The following is a 23,741-nucleotide window of genomic DNA, read 5'->3' on the forward strand; positions in this document are numbered from 1 at the left end:
GAAACTGCCGCCCAGTTTCCTCTCTCTCTCTCTCTCTCTCTCTCTCTCTCTCTCTTTCTCTCCAACTTTATAACATGGAATCAGAGCATTTATCTCCTTCAAATCTGACTTATTTGCATTGATTTTGATATTCCTTTTCTTCCATTTTTTTCCCTCGTCGTACCCTAATCAGTCCTCAAAACTGACTTTTTCTTTAATTTGAGATTAGTCTAAGACTCTAAGGACATCCTTCCTCTTGGTTAGGCTCTGCAGCATCCTTGGTAGGAAGTTGTGTGTTTTCATGGTGATTTGCTAATGTGAAGTCAGTTATACTCTGTTTCTAGTATGCTGCTGTTGCTGCCTCTCTTTTCCATGGGCTGTTATCAGTTGTACTGGTTGTTGTTTTCTGATGATACTGTGTGTGCGTGATTGATTTCTTACAATCTTGTATCGAGTGCTGGTTGATTTCTATTGGTATTCAAAGACTTATTTCCTGTTCTGGCCTGCATTCATTTCCTGTTGTTGCCAGCCATAATGCCTGTAGCTGCTGCCAGATTGTTTATTGAATGCCTGCAGTAAGTAATTCCTCCTAGGGTATTGTTCTGTAGTCATAGCTGCTCTTGAAGGTCTGGATTTTGGAAGGTCTGAAGTGTTGTAAGTTCTGGTTTTTTGAGGTCCTGAAAGTGCTGCTTTGTGCTAGTGTGTCCTGCTTGATATCTTCTCAAGCTCCATTCTGCAATAATTTAGCCATGGATATTGCCTCTAACTTGGTAGGGAAGTTTTGGAGAACAAGGGAGAGGGGTTGGATTGTGGTTGTTGTAGCGATTATGTGTCAGGATGAGGAGTTCGTTGTAGCAATTCTCGCATTTGCACACATCGTGGCAAGGAAAAAATCATACTTTTGATCACTGTTGGGATCTCTTTGGAAACCAAATTGAGCCAATAAGTTTCTTGCAGAGGGCAATTCTACTATTGACACTTCAAATGCACCTAGCCACTCCATTTGGGAGTTGAGTACATCATCTTATGTGTTCCGAGAGGAGTTTGAGAACCTTTCTTGGATCTTTCATTTCAGAATATCTCTAAATGATAGAGAGCTGATGGAACTTTCCTCCTCCTTGTTATTGAATAATCGTCATCTTTTTCAGATGGGGATGCTCGGTCTTGGTCTAAGGATCATTCAGGGCTGATTCGCATTCCTACTCTTGTTTTCCTCTATGCTCATCTATCTGGAAGCCCAAAGCTCCCCCAAATATCAAGGTTTTCATTTGGCTGATTGTGCTTTATAAAATCAATACTAATGAACTGTTACAGATCACGAAACCTTTGAAGGCTTTATCTCCAGATGAATTCTTAAATGGAGTCTCATCTTTTCTTACACTGATTTTTGTTTGATGGATCTGGAATAAATTATTGGTGTGTTGGGAGAAAATTTGATTTGCTTGACGTTGGTGGGACTGTTGGCTATTTCTGAGGGTTTTGGAAGAAGGAAGGATAAATGTGGCACGTTTGGCTATTTCTGAGGGTTTTGGAAGAAGGAAGGATAAAGTGGCATGTTTGCAGTTTGTGGGGATTATGATTGGAGCATAATGCACGATTTTTTTTGGTGAGAAAAATTAATTGGCAGCTGGTTTGGGAGAGGATTCAATACTTGGCTTCTTTATGATGTGTTGGTTTTGGATGTTAAGGGAGTTAATTTTTAGAAGTTCAGCGATATTGGAGGAATCCATTGTTTTTCTAGTCTTTTTTTATTCCAGAAGTTTGACGGGAGATGTCCTCTTTGTAAATTCTTCTCCTTTTAATGAAATCTCTTCTTTTTTTATCAAAAAAATATAGAAAATGAAAAATATTAATTACAGATATTAACTAGAAAGTATTAAATAAAAAAGTTAGCATAATTGATAATCATATTCTATTTCGTTTTATATTATACTATATTAGTTACATGTTGAAATATAAAGTATTAAAAATAAAAAAAGTTAACATTATTTAATAATCATATATTATTTTGTTTTATTTTATAATATATTAATTACATGTTGAAAATACAGAACTCATGGTTTGAGATGAATCGAAGAAAAGAAGAAGGGGAAAAGAAACAATCGGCAGTTTTTCTTGGAGCTCTTATGTACAGCTGCAGGTCTGCCTTTTATCTTAACAAGAATAAAAAGATTTAAGGACAAAAATACCTCCACTCGCACAATCTAATTACTAAAATAACATATTTCCTTCTTACACTCCCCTTCAAGACAGAGGTGTATAAATATCACCTAACCCCAGCTTGTTACAAGTTACAACCATTAGACAGGCTTAAATAAGGCTTTGTGAAAACATTGCCCAACTGATGCACAAATTTCACAAATGGAGTCTTCACTACCTTCTTCAACACAGCATCCCTTACGAAATGACAGTCAACTTCAATGTGCTTTGTACTATCATGAAATACTAGATTGCGAGCAATATAAATGACATCTTGGTTAAACATACCTGTTGGCTTTGTTTTCGAGAATCCCATCTCTAACATAAGAGATTGCAACAACATAAGCTCACTCACAACTCACTCACAGTGTGAGCCATAGCTCAGTATTCTAGTTCAGCACTAGATCTTGCTACAGTTGTTTGTTTCTTGCTACGCAGGTAACAAGAATACCTCCCACAAATGTACAGTTTCCTAAAGTAAACCTTTGATCATCAACAGAGTTAGCCCAATTTGCATTGGAGCATCCCATGATTTCACAATTTTTTTTTTTGCATTTATAATTTTATATATCAGACCTCTTTTTGGGACAGCCTTTGATATTGCGCAAAATCCTACAAACAGCATCCCGATGTGGTTGTTTGGGATTTTCCATAAATTGACTCACCACCCCCACTGCAAAAGATACGTCAAGTCTAATGACAGTCATGTAGATCAACTTACCAACCAATTGTCTGTATTGATGTTTGTCTTCAAATTCCAGTCCGACATCCCAAGACAACTTCATGTTAGGATTTGTAGAAGTATCAACTGGTTTAGCTCCGAACAAACTAGTCTCATTTAGCAAGTCCAAAGTATGTTTTTGCAGGTTAGTTCAACCCATTCCTACACTATGTGATCTCAATACCAAGAAAGTAATGTAGAATTCCCAAGTCCTTGATTTGAAATAAGTTTGAAGTCAATACTTAAAAACTACAATCCCACTTTGATCGGTACTAGTAATGATGATGTAGTCAAGATAAACCACAAGAAGTACCACTTTTGTCTCCTTTTTTGGCAAACAAAGATTGAACGATTAGAGCAGCACTGAATAAAGTCAAATGTAGAGACCACCGCACTAAACTTGTCAAACCAAGCTCGAGGTGACTGTTTAAGACCATAATTTTTTTCATAGAAAAAGAAGATAATAATTTATTAAAACTTGAAAATGGAGTACATAGTATGGAGGACAAGGAGTCCTCTCCAACCAGCAAGAAAAGGTATAGAAAAACTATAAACAAGGAACGTACTAATATATGAGCAACAGAATACAACTCTAAACATAAAACCTTTACAAAAGAATTGCCTTCCAGCCTCTCATACTGTTAGACAGCAGAAGATCCCTAAAGAAACTCAAGGAGTGCACCCACAAAGAAGCGAGGAAAATGACTCAATCCCACAAAAGTCGTGAGGAAGTTTATCAACTTTTTAAAATTCTCGCGTTTCTTTCTATCCACAAGGTCCAAAGGATAGAGAAAATGATTGCACGCCATAGAGATTTGTTGTTCTTGTACTTTCCAAAGCCCTTGAAGTTAACTTGAAGCAAGTCTCTCACTTTTCATAGAGCCACCCACTCTTCCCTAGATAAAGAGAAAAGGCCATTCCAAAGTTGCAATGCCACCTTGCAATGCGCAAAGAAATGGGCATTGGACTCTCTATTTTCGCAACATATGAAGCACATATCAAGATTGGGAGCCATATAGGGTCTTTCCTCTAAAGCAGATCATCTCTGTTAATCCTTTCTAGGAGCATGGTCCAAACAAAAGCCCGAATCTTCCATGGCACTTTAACCCTTTAAAAGATGGTACCAAGGAAAAAGATTAGGGATATAGGTTTTCAGTAGGTAAGAGAAAAGATATAAATATGCACGAAGAATTCCCCCTCCCACACTCTCTCATCTCCACTAAAAGGGGGAATGTGTTGGTCCAAAAATAAGGGTAGTGAGCACATCTACCTCTCTTTCATCAGGATTCTTGAAGAAGTGGAAATCCCAAGAAGAATGAACCCCCCCCCCCCCCCCCCAAAGAAGAAGTAAAGGAACTTTTAGGAGCATTACAAAGAGAAGAGAGCTTAAAAATACGAGGAACCTTTAGTTCCAATAAAATCTCCCTCACCCATACATCTTTTCGGTAGTGGAATTTATTGCTAATACCCATTTTGAGCCGAATAAGAGAAAAGAACTGACTGGCTACATGAGAGACAAATCTCCAGGGACATGTTAGACATGATGCCTCTGCCCCTCGTCTTCCACCCATTCTGTTTGATCCCATACTTACTCTTTATCACCTTATGCTAAAGGGACCCATTTCTAGAGGGAATCTCCAAAGCCATTTATCTATAAAAGAGATGTTCTTTATTACCACATTCCTAATGCCCAAACTCCCCTCAGACTTAGGTTTGCTAACCAAGTCCTAGCTACCAAGATGGTCATGCGTACCCTCCCTAAAACTTGACCAAAGGAAATCACTTTTCAGCATCTCTAAGGATTTGGACATTGTAATGGTGGCTCTGGACTAGGAGAGATAATAAATCAAGATGTTCAAGAGAGAAGCGCTAATAAGAGTATCAAAACCCCCAAGGGAAAAATAAGCCTATTTTGTACCTCCAATCTCCTAGCCACTTTATCTAGGAAGGGTTCCCAAAAGGTTTCACAGTTGGGGTTACCTCCAAGGGGGAGGCATAGATGAGTTAATGGAATCACATCCTGCACTCAAATTGAAGTTCTAAAGAATCCTCTTGTCCATGTTAATTCCAACTAAACCACTCTTAGACAAATTGATATTAAGATCAAAGATACAAATAGCTCTCCTAAACTTTGCTAGACTCTCCTCAAGCAAAAGCAGGGTATCATTGGCTGATTTGAAGTGCAAAACCTTGACTTCATCCCTCCACACACAAAGGTCTCTAATCGATCCTCTAGCTTGAGCATTAAAAAACAACCTACTATAGGTATTGACAACTAAGGCGAATAGGAAAGGGGATAGAGAATCCCCTTGTCTAAGACCCTGGAGGCCTTAAACCAATCTCTGGGTTGACCTTTGTTAATGACAGACATATGGGACAAAGTGAGACAACCCTTAATCCACTCTCCCCACGGATCGCCAAAAACTTTCTAACTCATTGCTTTATCCAAAAAGCCCTAGTTGATCATGTCATTTGCTTTCTCAAAGTCCAATTTAAAATAAATACCCTTTCTACCCATTTTCTCCACATCCACTACTACCTCGTTAGCCACCAACACCTCATCTAAGATATGTCAATCATGAATAAAAGCACACTGAGCCAAGGTAATAGTTTCCCCTAACACAACTCTGAGTCTATTAGCAAGGACTTTGGACAAGATTTTATAAAGGCTTGTAACAAATGTAATTGGTCTAAAGTACCCAACTCTTCTAGCTCCCAACTCAAACCCAAAACATTCAAAATGAGAAACAAACTTGAACACAGGATGAATTTGTTCTAGGTTGTGAAGAGATGGATGACCCAACAAGCATGCCATTGATCAAGAGAAACACCAACAAAACAACAACAAAAAACCAAGCCGTAAGTCCCACTAGGCTACATGAATACTTTTCTGCCAGTTTATGTGATCATAGACAATTTCCTTTGACGAATTCAAGGGTAATAAATCCTTACTATCTTATTACAAGTTATTTTAGGTCTACCTCTACTCCTACTGCCCCTCACAATAACTAACTCAGTCTTCATCACTAGCGCACTACTTAGCCTATATTTCAAGTGCCCAAACCATTTGAGCTGTCCCTCTCTTATCATATCGTCTATAGGAGCTGTGCCTAACTTATCGTAAATATGTTCATTCCCTAATTTTTCTTTTAGTATTTTACCACTCATCTATCTTAGCATTCTCATCTCGGTAACGTTTACTTTTTGACTATGTTGTCTCTTAGTCGCCCAACATTTTGATCCATATAGCGTAGCTGGATCTTACAGTCATTCTATAGAACTTGCCTTCTAATTTTAAGAGTTCTATACATTCACACAGCATGCTCGAAGCATTCCTTCATTTTACCTAACCTGCTTTACTCTATGCATCACATCTTCTTCAATTTCTCCTTCAGCTTGCGTAATAAATCCAAGTTATCGAAATTTGCTAGTGCCATTGATATCTTAACCATCAAGTTTAACTTTTTCTCCAGTATTCCTCCTACTATGATTAAAATTACATTTCATGCATTCTATCTTATTTCTGTTTATCCTAAAGCCTCTAGATTCTTCAACTTCTCTTCATATTCTAACTTAGATTCTGCTCCGCCCTTAGTTTCATCAATTAAGAGAATATCATCTGCAAACAGCATACACCATGACCCAGCAAAACACCTTGAGTAGAAATTGTAGACGCGGTATGACAAGAATATGACCTACTACCATTACCATCAAAATAGTAGAATCCATCCTTCTCAAGCCCTCGAACAATCCTCTTCTTCGTTTGGAGATCTTGGATACAATTATGAGATTTAGTTAATTGACTAATTGTGAACAAATTCAAGGGAAATTTTGCCACATATAACACAAAGGAATAAGGTATAGAAGGAATCAAAAGAATATTGCCACAACTAGAAACTAGTGTAACTGAACTATAAACAAGAGTAACTTTAGAATGTATTGTTGGTTCAAGGACTTAAATAAACTAATTAAATGTCATATGGGAGGACACAAGATAATCAATAACCCAAGATGAAGGGATGAAGAGGCAAGAAGCCTAGTTGCATCTAAATGGGCCACAATAGCATTAGATGTGGAAGAATAAGTTTGGAGTTGTTGAACCATGTAGACAAGATTGTTATATTCTTCTCGGGGCACAGTAGATGATGTACTCTATTGCCTAGTGGAGTGGACAGGTGCACTTGAAGTTTCATGGTGGGATCTTGGCAAGAGACTTATTGGCCCCAGTTGATTTTCCATAGAGATCACAACAACGATCCACAATATGCTTTTCTTTTCCACAATGTGTACAGGTGTGGGACTTGCGATGTTGAACTCTTCATCTTGATACACTATATCTACCGCTACTGCTTCCCAAACCCCACCCTTGTCCTTAAACACTTCCCTTTCCACGGTTGGTGGTAGTGCTAACATTGTATTAACTATCATAAGAAGAAGCTTGAGAAGAAAATTGAGAGCCATTTTTGGTGATGTGTTGGATTCTAGCATATGCTTCATTCATGGATGGTATGGATTCACTAGCTAGAATCTGATGAAAAATGGGTTGAAGATCAGGATTCAACCTTGACAAAAATTTGGTAGCCATAAGCTTTATCCTTTGCCTCTTAATGGACCGACCTTCTTGGTCATATTTGAATAAATTTTCATATAGGTCAAAAACACGAGCTTGATTTTTTATCTTGTGAGAAGCTTTCAAGAGGATCATCCCACATGGCTTGCCTACGCTGTTCTATAGAAAATCATGTTCACAGCAATTTGTGGCTCTATGATATTCCACAACCACACCAGCAATGTCCCCTTTCATCCAATGTTCATAATCCTTGGAGTCTGGAGATGGAGGAGAATGCAACAAATACTTGGACTTTCCTTTTGCATTGATATATGCACACACTGTCTGAGAGCACAACATGTGGTTTGAGGATTATCAGCTGAAGCTCTCTCTATAGAGGCCATAAAATACACCCTCTGTACAGTACAATCAGAACACACCAGTATAGGGAATGAATATCACAACAACTCTGCAAAATCAGGCAGCATATACAGGCACAGGACATCAACCATACACAGGCACAGAGCAGCACTCCAAATCTTAAAAGTTCCAGAACTTCAGCACGAAGCTACAACCACAAAACTGAAGTAATATCCTAAGAGGAATCATAGGCATAAATAGTCTCTCTAATTCTGCCAAGTCTGGCTTTGAGCACACAGAGCAGAGAAAAGACCACACTATAAACCATACAGAACAGGGCAGACCACAATGAAGCACCACACACACTTAAAAGAGAGCAGTGTGGACGCTTCAAAACCAACCTGGCAGAAGCTAGAAGCATAAGCCACAGCAGCTAGAACATTATAACAGCATCAACACTGGACCAGCAGTTGGAGAAACATCGGAACAGCAACAGCAGTCTGCAAGAAGCAGTAGGGTGCTGTCTTTACATGAGAGAACTACCATGAGCGAGACAACACCAAAAAGAGTGTGTCATGGCTGAGAGGAGAATTAGGGCAAAAAAGAAAAAAGGAAAAATAAAGAGGAGAGGAAGAGAGGGCTGTACTAGGTCAGATGAATCATGTTCAAAGGAACTGCTCTTATACCATGTTGTAAATATGAAATAAATTAGAAAACTGAGGAAAACACAGAACTCATGGTCAGAGATGAAGAGAAGGAGAAAAGAAACAGTTGGCAGTTCTTCCTGGAACTCTTACTTACAGCTTCAGGTCTGCCTCTTATATATTAATAAGAATGAAAAGGTTTGAGGACAAAAATACCCCCACTCACACGACCTAATTACTAAAATAACATATTTCCTTCTAACAATGAGTACTGATAATCAGTAATTTTTTTTTAGACAAAACCTTACAGTACTTATGACTAGTACTTTTTCAATTCAATACTCATTATCAGTACTGCTCCAGATAAGGAGTTTTTTTGGAAATTAGTTTTTCACAAGTGGTTTCTTACAATCCTCCTCTTAGCCATACTTCCACTTTTCCAACAATGGAATAGCCAATTGTTTTGAAGGGTGATATGAGGGAGCAGGTTAGTACTTGCAGTGAAAAATTATAACTGGAGGGATGTCTTCAGACACTGACAGTGTTGGCTTATGTGCTTTTGATTGTGATGGGGGTCTGCTTTTGGACAAGATTTGGGAAAAGAATGGGTGTGTTTTTAAATCATCTGTTATGCTTGGGGATTTAACAAATGCGCTGCCACCTCCAATGGCAGGAATGGATTGGAGGGGATTGGCATTTTTGAAAATGAGGATATGGATTCAAAGAAAATGGATTAGAATGGTATTTTACTCACTCTCGTAGAGGATATTTTTGGGAAGGATCTGCTAGCTTGGCATCTGCTGGATAGTTTGGGTTTATGTGTGGACTGACTGTGAAGGAAACCGAATTCTGCTAGATGGTGGTAAAACAAAGGTGAAGAAAGGTTAGAGGCAATTAGCTAATTTGAAGTGTTCAGTGAGTTATTGTGGGTAGGGTTTACAGTGGGGCTTTGTTGGTTGATTCTTGTTAATTTTTATGTTAATTTTTTTTTATTTGTTCCTATTTTGTTTTTACCTTTTTTTTTTTTTTTAGGAACTTGTGACCTCCCTGAGGCTGTTCTCTCTCTCTCTCTCTCTCTCTCTCTCTCCTTCTATGTCTCAATATATATATTTTTAATTAAAAAAAAAGAATTTCTGTAGCCATTCTCTCAACCTTTTTACCTTGCATAGGTTTATACTGTTGAAGACAAGGAAGAGTTGGAAAGCTTTGTCGTATCTCCTAAAGTTAAAGTGTATCAATATGGTCCTCTTATGAACAATGGATCTTGCATTCACATGCCTTATGAAATGAAACTTGAGGAGATAAAACGTAAGGTATTTGGTTATGACATTGGTCTTCTCTTATACTTGCCTTTTCATTTGAGCAGGCTTTCACTTTTCCCTATTTTGTTATGATTCACTCAGTGTACATCAATGCTCAGTATGAAGACTGATGATCACGGTGTTCTCCAAAGCAGCAAAAGAATGCTTTTGAGACTTCATTGTCATGTTATATTTTGTCTGCAAAGCCTTGGCCTTTGGGGTGCTCTAGAGGTAATCTTTACTGGTATTCAATTTGTTGTCCTCTCTTCTGATTGCATGTTATTTTTTTCCTCGCAGAAATCAATTTATTCCGTTGTTGTTCTAATTTGCATTTTTTCCTATTCTATTCTTTTTAAAATTTTGGTTTATAATATTATACCATGAAGTATGCTTATTAAAGCTCATATATTATCTATAGTTCAAATCAATGTTTTCATCGAACAAGAATGAGATTGTGGTAAGCAAACACTCCAAAACATGGATAGTGATGAAAAATGTGTTGGTACTTGTATATTTTGGGAGGATGTTGAAGTGTCTCAAATCTAGAAGATATTTTCTTCCGTAAAGTAGATTTAAGGACTGAAAATGAAATCGTAATGTGAATTGTCCGCTTTAACTGTTGAAGTTTGGTGAATTGAAGGACCTAAGCAAAATCATAGGTCTCTCACTCTATTTATAATATATATCAATTGCATGATAATGACCAAAATGCCCTTACTAACTCATGCCTACTAACACAGCAATAACACATGCTAAAAGACCAAAATAGTTAGCGACACTCCCCATCAATCAGGAGCAGAGATATCATATGCTTCTAAAGCAGCAGGTTTGAGGTTTAGGGTTTGCTTTTGGTGGTGGCTATGCACTAGGGTTTTAGGTCAGATCTTGCTCTAGTACCATGTTGAAGTACTTGGTGAATTGAAGGACCGAACTACAATCATAGATCTCTCACTCTATTTATAATATATATCAAGTGCATAATAATGGCCACAATACCCTTACCAACTCATGCCTACTAACATAGTAATAACACATGCTAAAAGACCAACAAGATCAGTAACATTAACTAATAAAAAATATGTTACCTGAAAAATATTGAATGAAAAGTTTGGATTGTTAGATTTGCATTTGGGACGAGAATTTGTGCCAATATGTGGTTCGCTAGGTGTTGGCGTTTTTGGTAACTCTAATTAGAATTCATTGTGTATTTGACTTCTTGCTTGGTTATTTAAGCTTGATATGCGTTGTTGGACCACAACCTAACAGCTTAAGCTTTTTAATAAAGTGGTAATCTTACATGGTTTTAGAGCTGGATACCAACAGATTTTTGGTTCTAGTCTTGTTACCCGTGTTTATTTTGTGGTATTTAAAAATAATTGTATTTCCTCTAATGGGTGTTATTTATCACGTGTTTATCTCTTCACGTGTTATTTGGGCTGCACGTTCAGGGAGTGTTAAAGCTTGATTACATTGTTGGCCCACAACCTTACAACTTAAGCTTTTAGATAAAGTGGTAATCTAAGAGTATTCAACTAATGCAGGCTCTTTACTTATACAGCTTATTTTAATTGAGTTGTTGTTGTTCCTTTTTTTTTTCTCCTCAATCTTTATGATCACATGCTTTCTTTTTATATCTTCATTTGCTTTATAATCCTTTGAATCTTGATGTTCTTTAATTTTTAAATATTCTGAAGAAAGGCATTCCAGAAAATTTTCATTTTCTATGCTCTATGGAGATTGTATCCAGACATTTAGAACCTGAGCTTCTTTGAAGAGAAGACACACTCAACTGAATTGATACTTCCTTGTGGTCATTTATGCCCATGATGTTCTATATTACAGTTTTACAAAACTTTATCATCATAGCCTTCCATTTTGTTGGTGTAGCAAACAATGATCTAGTAGGCTTGTAGTCATGTGATGCTCTCTCTCTCAACAAATTTGTAGTGGTTCACTGGAGATATGCGGCGGGGCTGAGTCGTTTGCCCATACACTGTAGAATCAGCAATAGCTGATCTCGTCTACCTGGCCACTGGTTTGCCCTTGCAGTAGTTCTCGTTGGATCCAGATTTTAATCCATCATGCTCAGATCTAGGGTCCAAAAGCCCAGATCTTCATCAAGCTCCCCAGACGAGATGAATGGCCTGTATCTCCATCCTGGCTAGTATTCTCCGACTAATGAGACAACAGGCTGCCTCATGAGCTTCTCGCACAGATATTCTATGTCAGACTCAGGGCTAGGGTCCGAAAGCTCAGACCCCCCCTCCTTCCAGTTGAACCCCAACGACTGGACCACTGGTTCCGTCATCTTCCCCAACTGTATTTTCTTGTTGACGATGAGCTCCTCCTCCCAGTTGAACCTCTCAACTTGGGAGCCTCGACAATTCCTCTCCCTTTCAGCTCTGTTCGTCTTTCCCTACAACTGCATCAGCCACGCCACTACCAATGTGCTGTTGCAACTACCACTTAGCCCACAAGCCAGATCTGTTGCTCAATCTTCCTTTGTCCTGTTTTAAGGCTGAGAGTGCAGTAAGGCTCTGGGCTCCGATGCTTGCAACTCTGCGTCGAGTGTTTGTCTGTTTTGAAGTAGACAAAGGTTAGAGTAGGAGCGAGTACCTATCTTAGGTTTTTAGGCTTCTAGTTGTCACACATTTTATTTTTGTAAATAGTTTGCTTCAACCACAACTGATTTTCAAATGATATGAGATATCATGCACATTTTTTGCTGATATCCAAAACAACTTGTGAATTGATTTTTCAAGATAGACGATGCACAGATTTTAGCGAAAACGTAAGTGTTGTAAGTTAGAGATGGAGGCAATAAGAAGAAAAGAAGAGAAACTCACACCAAAAAGACAAATTCACACCAAATAAAATATATTAATTAAATCAATCTCACCTTCTTTCAAAATTTGTTTGACGCCAGTAGTTAGTATATATACAAACTCACTTTCTCACTAACCAAATAAAGAAACTTTATTAATTTAATTAAACATTTTTGCCCTCCATTAAATTTGTTTGACTCGTAATAATTACTATACATACTGAACTCACACACTCAAGTAAAGTTCAATAAAATATTATTTGATCTCCCTATTCTTTTCTTCCAATAATAATAAATTTAAGATTATTTTTTTAATATAAATTTTATTGTTATTTATGACTCTAAATAACTAATAAATGATTATGTTCACCGTTTTTTATACTATTATTGTTGCAGTGTGTGTATCTTTTATATATATATATATATATATATATGTATATATACACAACAACAATAACAACAAAACCAAGTCTTAAGTTCCACTAGGTGGGGTCGGCTATATGAATCCTTTGCCGCCAATTTATACGATAATGGACCATTTCTTTTGACAGATTCAGGGATATTAAATCCTTACTATCTCCTCTCTAGTTATTTTAGGTCTACTGCTACCCCTTCTACTGCCCCCCACAGTAACTAACTCACTCTTCTTGACTGGTGTACTATGTGACCTACGTTGCAAGTGTCCATATCATCTGAGTCGTCCCTCCCTTATCTTATCTTCTGTAAGAGTTGCACCTAACTTACCGCGAATATGTTCATTCGTTAATTTATCTTTCAATGTTATACTACTCATCCATCTAAGCATTCTCATCTTGGAAACTTTTACCTTTTAGATATTATGTTTCTTCGTCTCCCAACATTCCGATCCATATAGCATAGCTAGTCTTATAGCTATCTTATAAAACCTCCCTTTCAATTTTAAGGTTATTCTATGATCACAGAGCACACTTGAAGCACTTCTCCATTTTACCTAACTTGCTTTAACTTTATGCATTACATCATCTTCAATTTCTCCTTCAGCTTGCATAATAGATCCAAGGTATCAAAATCTACAAGTGCTATTTATTTCTTCATCATCAAGTTTAACTTTATCTCCAATATTCCTCCTATTATTACTAAAATTACATTTCATATATTCTGTCTTATTTTTACTTATCCTAAAGCTTCTCTCCATAATTCTAACTCGGGCTCTACTCCATCCCTAGTTTCATCAATTAATACAATATCATCTGTAAGCAACATATACCATGGAACCTCTTTTTGAATACTCTTAGTCAATTGGTTTATCACTAAAGTAAAAAGATAAGAACTCAAAGCAGATCCTTGATGTACACCTATGGTGAAATTTTCTAGTTTCTCCATCTATAGTCCTTGCACTAGTCATTACTCCATTGTACATATCCTTAATGACATCAGTATACCTACTATATATGCCCTTTTTTTCTAAAACCCACCATAGAACTTTCCTAGGTATCCTATCCTATGCTTTCTCAAGGTCAATAAAGCTTCTGCGGTAGATCTCCAAGGCATAAAACCAAATTGATTTTTTGAGACCTTCAACCTTAATCTTTGTTCTACTATCCTTTTCCATAGTTTCATCGTATGACTCATAAGTTTAATTCCACGATAGTTATTACAATTTTGGATATCTCCTTTATTTTTGCATATAGGTATTAAAGTGCTTTTCCTCCATTCATTTGGCATTTTCTTAGTTTTTATAATTGTATTAAATAAATTAGTTAACCATATAATTCTGTTATCACCTAAGCATTTCCAAACTTCAATTGGGATGTTATCTGGTCCCACAGCTTTCCCATTTTTCATCTTCTTTAGTGCAAACTTAACTTCGTTAACTCTAAATTTGCGAATAAATCTCATATTTTTAGTCTTTTCTTCATTTGACAATTCTAAGTTTAAGCCTTCTATTTGATTTTCATTAAACAACTTACTAAAGTAACTTCGCCATTTTTCTTTAATGCCTTCGTCCTTAACCAAAACAATATCATCATCACTTTTTATACATTTTACATTTCCTAAGTCCTTACTCTTCTTTCCTCTAGCTTTAGAAAGTTTAAATATATCTCTTTCCCCTTCTTTTGTATCTAATCTATCATACAAACTATTAAATGATCTGTATTTAGCTTCACTAATGGCCTTTTTTGCATATTTTCTTGTCTCCTTGTATTTTTCAAAGTTATCCCTGTTTCTACATTTTTGCCACATTTTATAACAAATTCTTTTTGTCTTTATGACTTTTTGTACATCATTATCCCACCGCCAACTTATATATATATATATATATATTGTGTATGTGTGTGTGTGTGTGTCATGATGACATCACAATTTCGAGAACTAATTTGATCCTCCGGTCCAGTCAATTCAAATGTCTCAGTGCCTTTTCTGGGTCAAAATTGGTCCTAGTCTTAAAACCATGGTTAACCAAACTTTCAAAGATGATAGGAAGATATTCAACTCTGATTGGTTGGATAGCGGTATGCTGCGTATACTAGAGCAATGTTTTTAGGCTACTAAATTGCCAAGATTCAAGCCCACCTTAGCCTTAAACCTACAAACAGCCTCCCAATTAATTAGGTGATCCCTCTTCCTACTACAACAACAACAACAACAAAACCAAGCCTTAGTGCAAGAGAAAATCCCCTAGCATCACTTCTCAAAATTTAAGGCAATTGTTAGATTTATCTTTCACTAGCGACCTCCTCTTCACTAAAATTTAAGGCAACTATTGGAGGTTAAGAAATAGTTGTTTAGGTTGTATGATTATTTTATCATTGCCTACATGTCTCGAATTTTTTGAATGTTCCCAATTGTAATAAGGTTGCCAGTTCTCTTCTCTTGTGCTGCTGTGCACATTTTGGCTTGTGTTTCATCTTCACTACAGAGAGTAACTATTCTTTATTTTGGGAAAAATACACTTGTACCCCTTAAACTATACCGTCTGCTATATATGCACCCTTGAACTTCTAAAAGTGACAGTTGTACGTAGTGAATATAAATAATATTTGAAACTTTACAACAATTCTGACAATCTTCTAGTTGTTTGATTTTTACTGTCGAGAAGTTGTTAGTTAGATGGAGTGAAATTAAAACTGAAGAGTATGAAGGTATTTTTATTATTTTCGTCAACATATGTTAACTCTGTTACCCCTTTGATAGTCTAGGGGGTGTAAAAGTGTTGCTTTTAAAAGTTTCAGAGGACATTTGTAGCAGATGACATAGTTTAGGGAGTGTAATTGTATTCCCCCCCCCCCCCCCCCTCTTACTTTTTTTTTTTTTGCCACTTTTGTATTTGAAGTTGTTAGCTTCCTCTTTATGAATTGTTGTATTTGTCTTTTTTTTTCCTTATCATTTGTAGAATGCTGATGTGCTCTATTGGAGATTAGTGATCTATTTTAACTTACACTTTCTTGTTTGTTTAAGGCTTGTTCCATTCTTTTAAATGGTGACCGCTTCGAGCTTAATGAATTAACAGAGGCGGAAGGATATTGCAATGAAGACTCTGTATGCGATGAATATCTTTCTCATGCGGCCTCAGTCTTTACTTCTGATTATTTGAGAGGTATATTGTGTTCCAAGCTTTTTAATTGCAGCCTTCTTTCTTGTTGGATTCCTTGATATACATTGTTGAGTTCAGTTCCTATTTTGCCAAAGTAGGTCCTAAGTCCAAATCTTGTGATATATGTTTGCTCTTCATATGTTTGTTACAGTGTAGCTCATTTTGTTTGTATTGTGGATCTGCTCAAGTTCAGTACCTTCATCTTTTCGTGTGTGAGATGGGGTCACTTTGAAGGTGATGGAGAATGTCAAAAGGTCACGGATGTGTGAGAAATAAAGCATTTGGAGTCAATTTTTTAGTTTTGAGTCGTTTGTAATTCTCCCTTCGTATTTTTGCGATATTTCCTAAGTGTTATTTCTATTAGGTCATAAATTAGAAGATCTTATGTATTTAGGTACTATAAAAGTACGATTTAGTTTAATTGAGTCTCGTTATTTTATTGGAATGATTCCAAAGTATATTAGGCCTAGAATGATACGAGTGAGATTTTGTTTAAGTTATTAGGATTTATCCCATGTGTGAGGACATAGGATCTTGCATTGATTGTTGTCATGGCCTAGCAACTACTGTTTCCACAGAGCTATAGCCGCTGGTAGCCACTCCCACCAATGACCACTCTCAACCATTGATGGGCTCCCTATCCTGCCCCCTTCATGTGTGAATGTTCACTTGTCTTACATAGTGTATTGGCATCTAGACTCATGGTTTTTGTTAGAAGTGAATTAGTTAATACTAAACAGGTGCTATGAGAGGGTACTTTATTTATCTCCCAACGGTTGTGTGGTGTCATATATATGTTTGTAAGCCATGAGAAAATATACGTATTGCTTGTCATTTTGTGCAAGAAGAGCTAGAGAGAGGTTCTCTCTAGGTAGAACTTTTCTTCAACGAGTTGAAGGTGAAGGGGTGTACAGGGGATCTGGGATCGGGGAGAGACTGATCAGATCTTGTACTGCCATCGTTTCATAGTGGATTTTACTCCAGGTGCATGCTCCGTGGACGTAGGCAACCTTGCCGAACCACATAAAATCTCTTGCCTCCATTTTTCTATGAATATTCTTTGTTTGATTTATTTTGTTGATTTGGAAGATTAAAATCGCCGCGCGTCAACAAGTGGTATTAGAGCACGGTTTCGATTGGGTGTAGATCTGATCGATCAGATTAGATCGAAAGAAATTTTTTGGATATGAAGTTTTTCCGCTGGAGTGCTCAAGATCAGAGCGGTTTGTTCAGATCGGATTGAGGTACGCAAAGATTCAGATCAGGTGCCGGAAAATTATTCCGGCATTTTTCAACTGAAGGAGGATCATTTTTCAACTGAAGGCGTGAAAAAAAAAATTCGGAAGAAAAAAAATTTCACAGATGAAGAACATGATGAACTATGCCAGAATTGGGTAACAAACTCGGATTTAGGATCGGGTTGGAGCGCAGGTCGAGGTGCGGATCCTCCCTGTGGAGCGCTAACGTCACGTTGACATAGAAGCTGATGCAGGCACTGTTGTTGACATCATCCTAACAGGTGTTGACGTCACTGTGGACGTCAGAGGAGAGGAAAAAAAAAGAATTTTTTTTTTTTAATGGCGAGTACTTCGACGGCCAAGTTTGAGGTGGATCCTTTTAATGGGAAAAATAATTTTAGTCTGTGGTAGAGCACTGTGAAGGATGTGTTGGTCCAACAGGGACTGATTAAGGCACTGTATGGGAAAGACAAGAAGCCAGAGACCATGTCAGATGATCAGTAGGAGTTGGAAATGAAAGCAATAAGTACCATCCGCTTAAGTTTAGCTCCAGGAATTAAATACAGTGTGTAGAATGAAACATCACTAGCTGAGCTTTGGAAAAAATTGGAAAATATTTATATGTCCAAGTCCCTAGTTAATAGACTGTATTTGAAGAAATATTTGTATCACTTGAGGATGACTGAGGGCATAAAAGTCCGAGACCACCTCAATTATTTCAATAAGATAATCACGCTGTTGCCGAGTATTGAGGTAAAAATTGAGGAGGAAGATAAAACACTGATTCTGTTGTATTCGCTTCCCAGTTCACTTGATACTTTGAAAACCACACTACTGCTAGGCAAGGAGACTCTTATAGTTGATGAGGTGACTACTGCCATTCTGGAGAGTGAGAATTTTCACAAAGTAGATTATCCAGAACATGGAGTAGGGTTGGTGGCTAAGGGTGAGTCTAGCCAATAGCAGGGCAGGAGTTCTAGCAGGGGTAATTGGAATCGAGGGAAATCTCGATCCAAGTCTAGGGGTAAGAGTGGAGAGCAGGCTATTGTAGTGGAGAGCAGTTCATCAGTTTTTGATGGGGATCTTTTGGCTGTTACTACATGCTCCAGTTACTTAGCCGATACCTGTACTTTGGATTCGGCGTGCTTATATCATATGTGTCCATACAAGGACTAGTTTGACTTCTATGAACCAATCTCTAGAGGGACGGTGTTGATGGATAATGGTGCTTCTTGTAGTATTCTTGGTATTGGAACGGTCAGAATCAGGATGTTTGATGGTGTGGTTAGAACCATTAGGGATGTGAGGCATGTTCCAGATCTGAAAATGAATCTGATTTCCTTGGGCTCTTTGGACAGTAATGATTTCTTTTTTTCAGCTAGGGATGGTGTGCTGAAAGTGACTAGAGGTTCACTGGTAGTAATGAAGGGTCATCTGAGGAACAATTTGTACACTCTGGTGGGTAGCACAGTGACAGGTGGAGCTGCAGCTAGTACCTCTTCAGATGCAGATACAAATGATACTACTCTGTGGTATATGAGGCTGGGTCACATGAGTGAGCGTGGTTTGCAGGAGTTGCATAAGCGGAACTTACTAGGAGGTAATTCTTGTTGTAGGCTTAAGTTCTGTAAATACTATTTGTTTGGTAAACAGCGCAGGGTGAGTTTCAGAACAGGAAGCCTACGAGCAAGGAGGTGCTGGAGTACATTCATTTAGATGTATTGGGTCCAGTACAGATACAGTCTCACAGTGGTGCTATTTATTTTGTCTCATTTATTGATGACTTTTCTAGGAAAGTCTGGGTGTATTTTTTGAAGCACAGGAGTGAGGTATTCAGTAAGTTCAGGGAATGGAAAGCTCTGTTAGAGAAGCAAATAGGGAAATAGGTGAATTTTCTGAGATCTGACAATGGACTGGAGTACGAAAACAACTAGTTCATTGACTTTTGTAAGGAAGAGGGGATCACTAGGCACTATACAGTTCCAAATGAGCCACAACAGAATGGGGTGGCTGAAAGGATGAATAGAACATTACTAGAGAGGGCAAGGTGTATGAGGATTCAGGCTAATTTGCCTAAGTCATTCTGGGTAGAAGCAGTGAGTATGTCATGCTACCAGGTAAACAGGTCTCCTTTTGCAGCTATTAATGCAAAGGTTCCTGAGGAGGTATGAACAGGTAAGCCAGTAGATTACTCTGTGTTGAGAATATTTGGTTGTCCATCGTATGTGCATGTGCAAGAACAGGACTAATCAAATTCAGACTCTAAGTCCAAACCGTGCGTATTTCATTGTTTCCAAGGAGTGAAGGGATATCGGTTGTGGGACCCTATAACATGGAAGGTTCTCATTAGTAGGGATGTGGTTTTCGATGAGGAAGCCATGTTGAAGGAGAATTCTGATAAGAAGGTGAAGTCTGATTCAGCGGCAGTACCTATTCAGGTGGAGCTGGACAATATTCAAAATTCATGTATGGGTAATACTTAGACTACTATTGTCGATTCTGTTGCACAGGATATAGTGAGACAGGCTATAGTTCCTCAGGAAATTCCTTAGATAGGTGATAGACATGAGCCTACAGGGCTAGCCACCGACAGAGAAAGGAGGAATGTTAAGCCTTCGGTCAGATATGGGTTTGAGGACTTAGTTGCATTTGCTCTGATTACTAGTAGTGGAGATCCTTCTAATTTTCAGGAAGCAGTTCAGAGTTGGCTTGGAGCCATGGTTGAGGAGAAGGAGTCTCTTCATAAGAATGACACTTGGGTGTTGGTTCAGAAGTTGATTGGTTGTAAGTGGGTTTTCAGAAAGAAAGAACCTACTTCAGAATTAGAAGGAATAAAATATAAGGCCAGGTTAGTAGCGAAAGGATACAAGCAGGAAGAAGGTATAGATTATAATGAAATCTTTTCTCTTGTTGTTAAGCATGCTTCTATTAGATCCTTGTTAGCATTGGTTGCCATGCATGATTTAGATCTGGAACAGATGGATGTAAAGACAGCTTTCCTTTATGGTGAGTTGGAGGAAGATATCTTTATGGAGCAACTAGAGTGGTTTGTGGAGCAATGTAAAGAGCACCTGGTGTGTAAGAGGTTTGATTTTGATATGTTAGAAGCAGTTATGACAGTTGTGTTTACTTCAGATTTTTTAACAGTGGTGTATATGTGATCCTTATGCTATGTGTGGATGACATGTTGATTGTCTCTAACAGTACTGATGGGTTGAACGTGTTGAAATCCAGGTTACAGGATGAGTTTGAGATGAAGGATCTTGGTGTAGCTAAAAAGATCCTTGGCATGGAAATCAAGAGGGATAGATAGCAGAAGAAGCTGTGGTTGTCACAAGGTAAGTATATTGAGAAGGTGATGAAAGGTTTAACATGGATAAGGCTAAACCGGTAAGTACACCTCTAGTTGCTCATTTTCAATTATTTGCTAAACTATGTCCTTCTACTGATGAGGATAAGTTGGATATGGCTAGTGTGCCTTATGCCAGTGCAATAGGGAGTGTGATGTATGCTATGGTATGTAGTAGACCAACTTGTCATATGCAGTTAGTTTGGTAAGCAAATGTATGGCTAATCCAGGTAGAATGCATTGAAATGCGGTGAAATAGATTTTTAGATATTTGTGTGGCACTTCTGATTATGGTATTTTGTTTGAAAGTACTGATGATTGTAATGTTTAGAGTTATGTGGACTCTAATTATGCAGGTGATTTGGAGAAGAGGAGGTCTACTTATGGCTTCATTTTTATCATGGCTGGTGATTCCATTAGTTGGAAGGCTATGTTGCAACCTGCTACAACTTTGTCTACTACAAAAGCTGAATACATAGCTTTGGCAGAGGTAGGTAAGGAGGCTTTGTGGTTAACTGGATTGATTCAGGAACTTGGTTTTATGTAGGATAGGTTACACGTATTCTGTGATAGTTAGAGTGCGATCCACTTGGCAAGGAATCAGGTCTACCACTCTCGCACGAAGCATATTGACGTGCGGTACCATGCAGTTAGAGGTTGGGTTGAAAGTGGTAAGTTCCAGTTATTGAAGATCCACACAGATGGAAATGCTGTAGATATGCTCACGAAGCCTATTATATTAGCTAAGTTCAAGCTCTGTCTAGACTTAGTTAATGTAGTCTCTTGTTGATTGTTGACAGAGCATCCCAAAGAGTGGGGATGGAATGATGTTCTTGGCTGTGATTAAAAGCCAAGGTGGAGATTGTTAAAAAATATGTTTATTTTTAGTAATTTATTGTGGCTTTTATCATAGCCGCTGGATCGTCTCTAAATCCAACGGTTGTGTGGTGTCATATATATGTTTGTAAACCATGGGAAAATATAGGTATTGCTTGTCATTTTGTGCAAGAAGAGCTAGAAAGGGGTTCTCTCTAGGAAGAACTTTTCTTCAACGGGTTGAAGGTGAAGGGGTGTACAGGGGATCTGGGATCGGGGAGAGACTGATTAGATCTTGTACTGCCATCGTTTCATAGTGAATTTTACTCCGGGTGCACGCTCCGTGGATGTAGGCAACCTTGCTGAACCACGTAAAATCTCTCGTCTCCATTTTTGTATGAATGTTCTATGTGTGATTTATTTTGTCGATCTGGAAGATTGAAATCGCTGAGCGTCAACAGTATCAAAGCATTGATCTCCAATTCTGATTTTTCTGAATTGGTTTTGACACTCTGTTTTTTTGACTTTTTATCCATATCCTACCCTAATCAGTCCTCAAATCTGATTATCTGGTTGGTTTGAGAGTCGTTTATGGACACGCTCCCTCTTGGTTAGGTTATGCAGCATCCTTGGCAGGAAGCTGTCTGTTTTCATGGTGATTTACTGATGTGAAGTCAGTTATACTCTGTTTCTAGTATGCTGTTGCTGCTGTTCCTCTGTCACCCTGTTCGTGGTTTGCTGATGATGCTGTTTTGATGACATGTATTCGTGGTTGATTGCTTGCAATCTTGTACCAATTGCTGGTTGGTTTTGATTGGTGTTCAAATATTTATTTCCTGTTCTTTCCCCTTTTTTGCTTCCACTAGCTGCCATCCATAATGCTTGGAGTTTCCATTAGGTTGTTTATAAAAGCCTGCAGTCCTTTATTCTGGTCCCCTGTTCTAGGTTGTTAAGTAATTCCTCCTAGGTATATTATAACCTCAGTTCTATAGTCACGGCTGGTTATTGAAGTTTTATAGGACCAGTCATGCTTAAAAGGAAAGTTTTATGCAACGACAATCAGGCCAGCCATGCTATATCAATTAGAATGTTGGGCAACTAAGAAACGACATATCCATAAAGTAAATGTTTCAGAAATGCGAACGCTAAGGTGGATGAGTAGTATAACTTTAAGGATAAATTAAGGAACAAACATATTCGTAATAAAGTAGGCATAGCATCAGTAGAAGATAAGATAAGATAAGAGAGGGGTGACTTAGATGGTTTGGACATTTGAAATGTAGGCCAAGAAATGCTCAATTGTGTGAGTTACTGTTAATGGTTGTAAAAGGGGTATGGGTAGACCTAAAATAACTTGGGATAAGATAGTGAGAAAGAATCTAATAGCTCTTGGGCTAGTCGAGGAAAATTCCCTTGATCATGCAATTGGCAGAAAAGGATTCATATAGTTTACTCCCCCAAGTGGGACTTAGGCTTGTTGTTTAAGGTGTCAACCCTTATCTTCTCAGCCGCGAGAAACCCTTGTTAGTGTTTGGAGCTCATTATTACTTTATGATGAGAAGATAGCCATTGCTCATTGTTGGTATTTTTAAGGTGATTAATTGATGCCTTGTGGCAGTGGCAGTGTGTGTAGGCTTTTTTTTGGGGGGCTGTGGCAGTGCTATGCCTGATTGTTGGCATCAGTTCATGGTTGAATTAGTGGTTGACTCATTTGTGGTTGTTTCGGTTAGTCTGGAAGTTCACTTTCTTGAATTCCAAGAGCATTTTGTTTGCTGTCTATTTCTGATTTGCAGGTCTATCGAGGTTGTGTGTGTTAGAATCGCAACGCGAAATCCCAAATGTTTGTTTCCCTCGTTAGGTGCTTGTTTAGGTGAATAGTGTATTATAACCATCTCAGAGGAAGAGTACTCAAGGTTCTTACAATAGCAGGCATCCCAACAAACTTCTCATCACATTGCATACTTTGTTCAAAAGGGTAATCCTAAAATTTGTATATCATCTAGTATCACTCCCATTGAAGGGGAGCTTAGGTGCAACGGTAAGGTTGTCGCCGTGTGACTTGAAGGTCACAGGTTTGAGGTGTGGAACAGCCTCTTGCAAAAATGTAAGGTAAGGCTGCGTACTATAGACCCATTGTGGTCCGCCCCTTCCCTGGACCCCGCATACGCGGGAGCTTTGTGCACCACG

At 38.0% G+C, this 23,741-nt stretch overlaps 1 protein-coding gene across 4 annotated transcripts in view; it reads left to right on the forward strand.

Annotated features, from left to right (window-relative positions):
- The window catches only part of LOC131157916 (dicer-like protein 4), a 190,065-nt gene that overhangs the window by 41,469 nt on the left and 124,855 nt on the right, over window positions 1-23,741 (forward strand). For 3 of the 4 annotated variants that reach the window (XM_058112378.1, XM_058112379.1, XM_058112381.1), the window contains exons 7-9: window positions 9,622-9,765; window positions 9,856-9,984; window positions 16,016-16,154. In XM_058112378.1, the coding sequence (XP_057968361.1) occupies window positions 9,622-9,765; window positions 9,856-9,984; window positions 16,016-16,154 (412 nt within the window). The remainder of the gene's footprint in view (window positions 1-9,621; window positions 9,766-9,855; window positions 9,985-16,015; window positions 16,155-23,741) is intronic. The other variant, XM_058112380.1, reaches the window with a different exon arrangement.

This window comes from Malania oleifera, chromosome 6 (assembly GCF_029873635.1).
Source record: "Malania oleifera isolate guangnan ecotype guangnan chromosome 6, ASM2987363v1, whole genome shotgun sequence".
Classification (NCBI taxonomy): Eukaryota; Viridiplantae; Streptophyta; class Magnoliopsida; order Santalales; family Ximeniaceae; genus Malania; species Malania oleifera.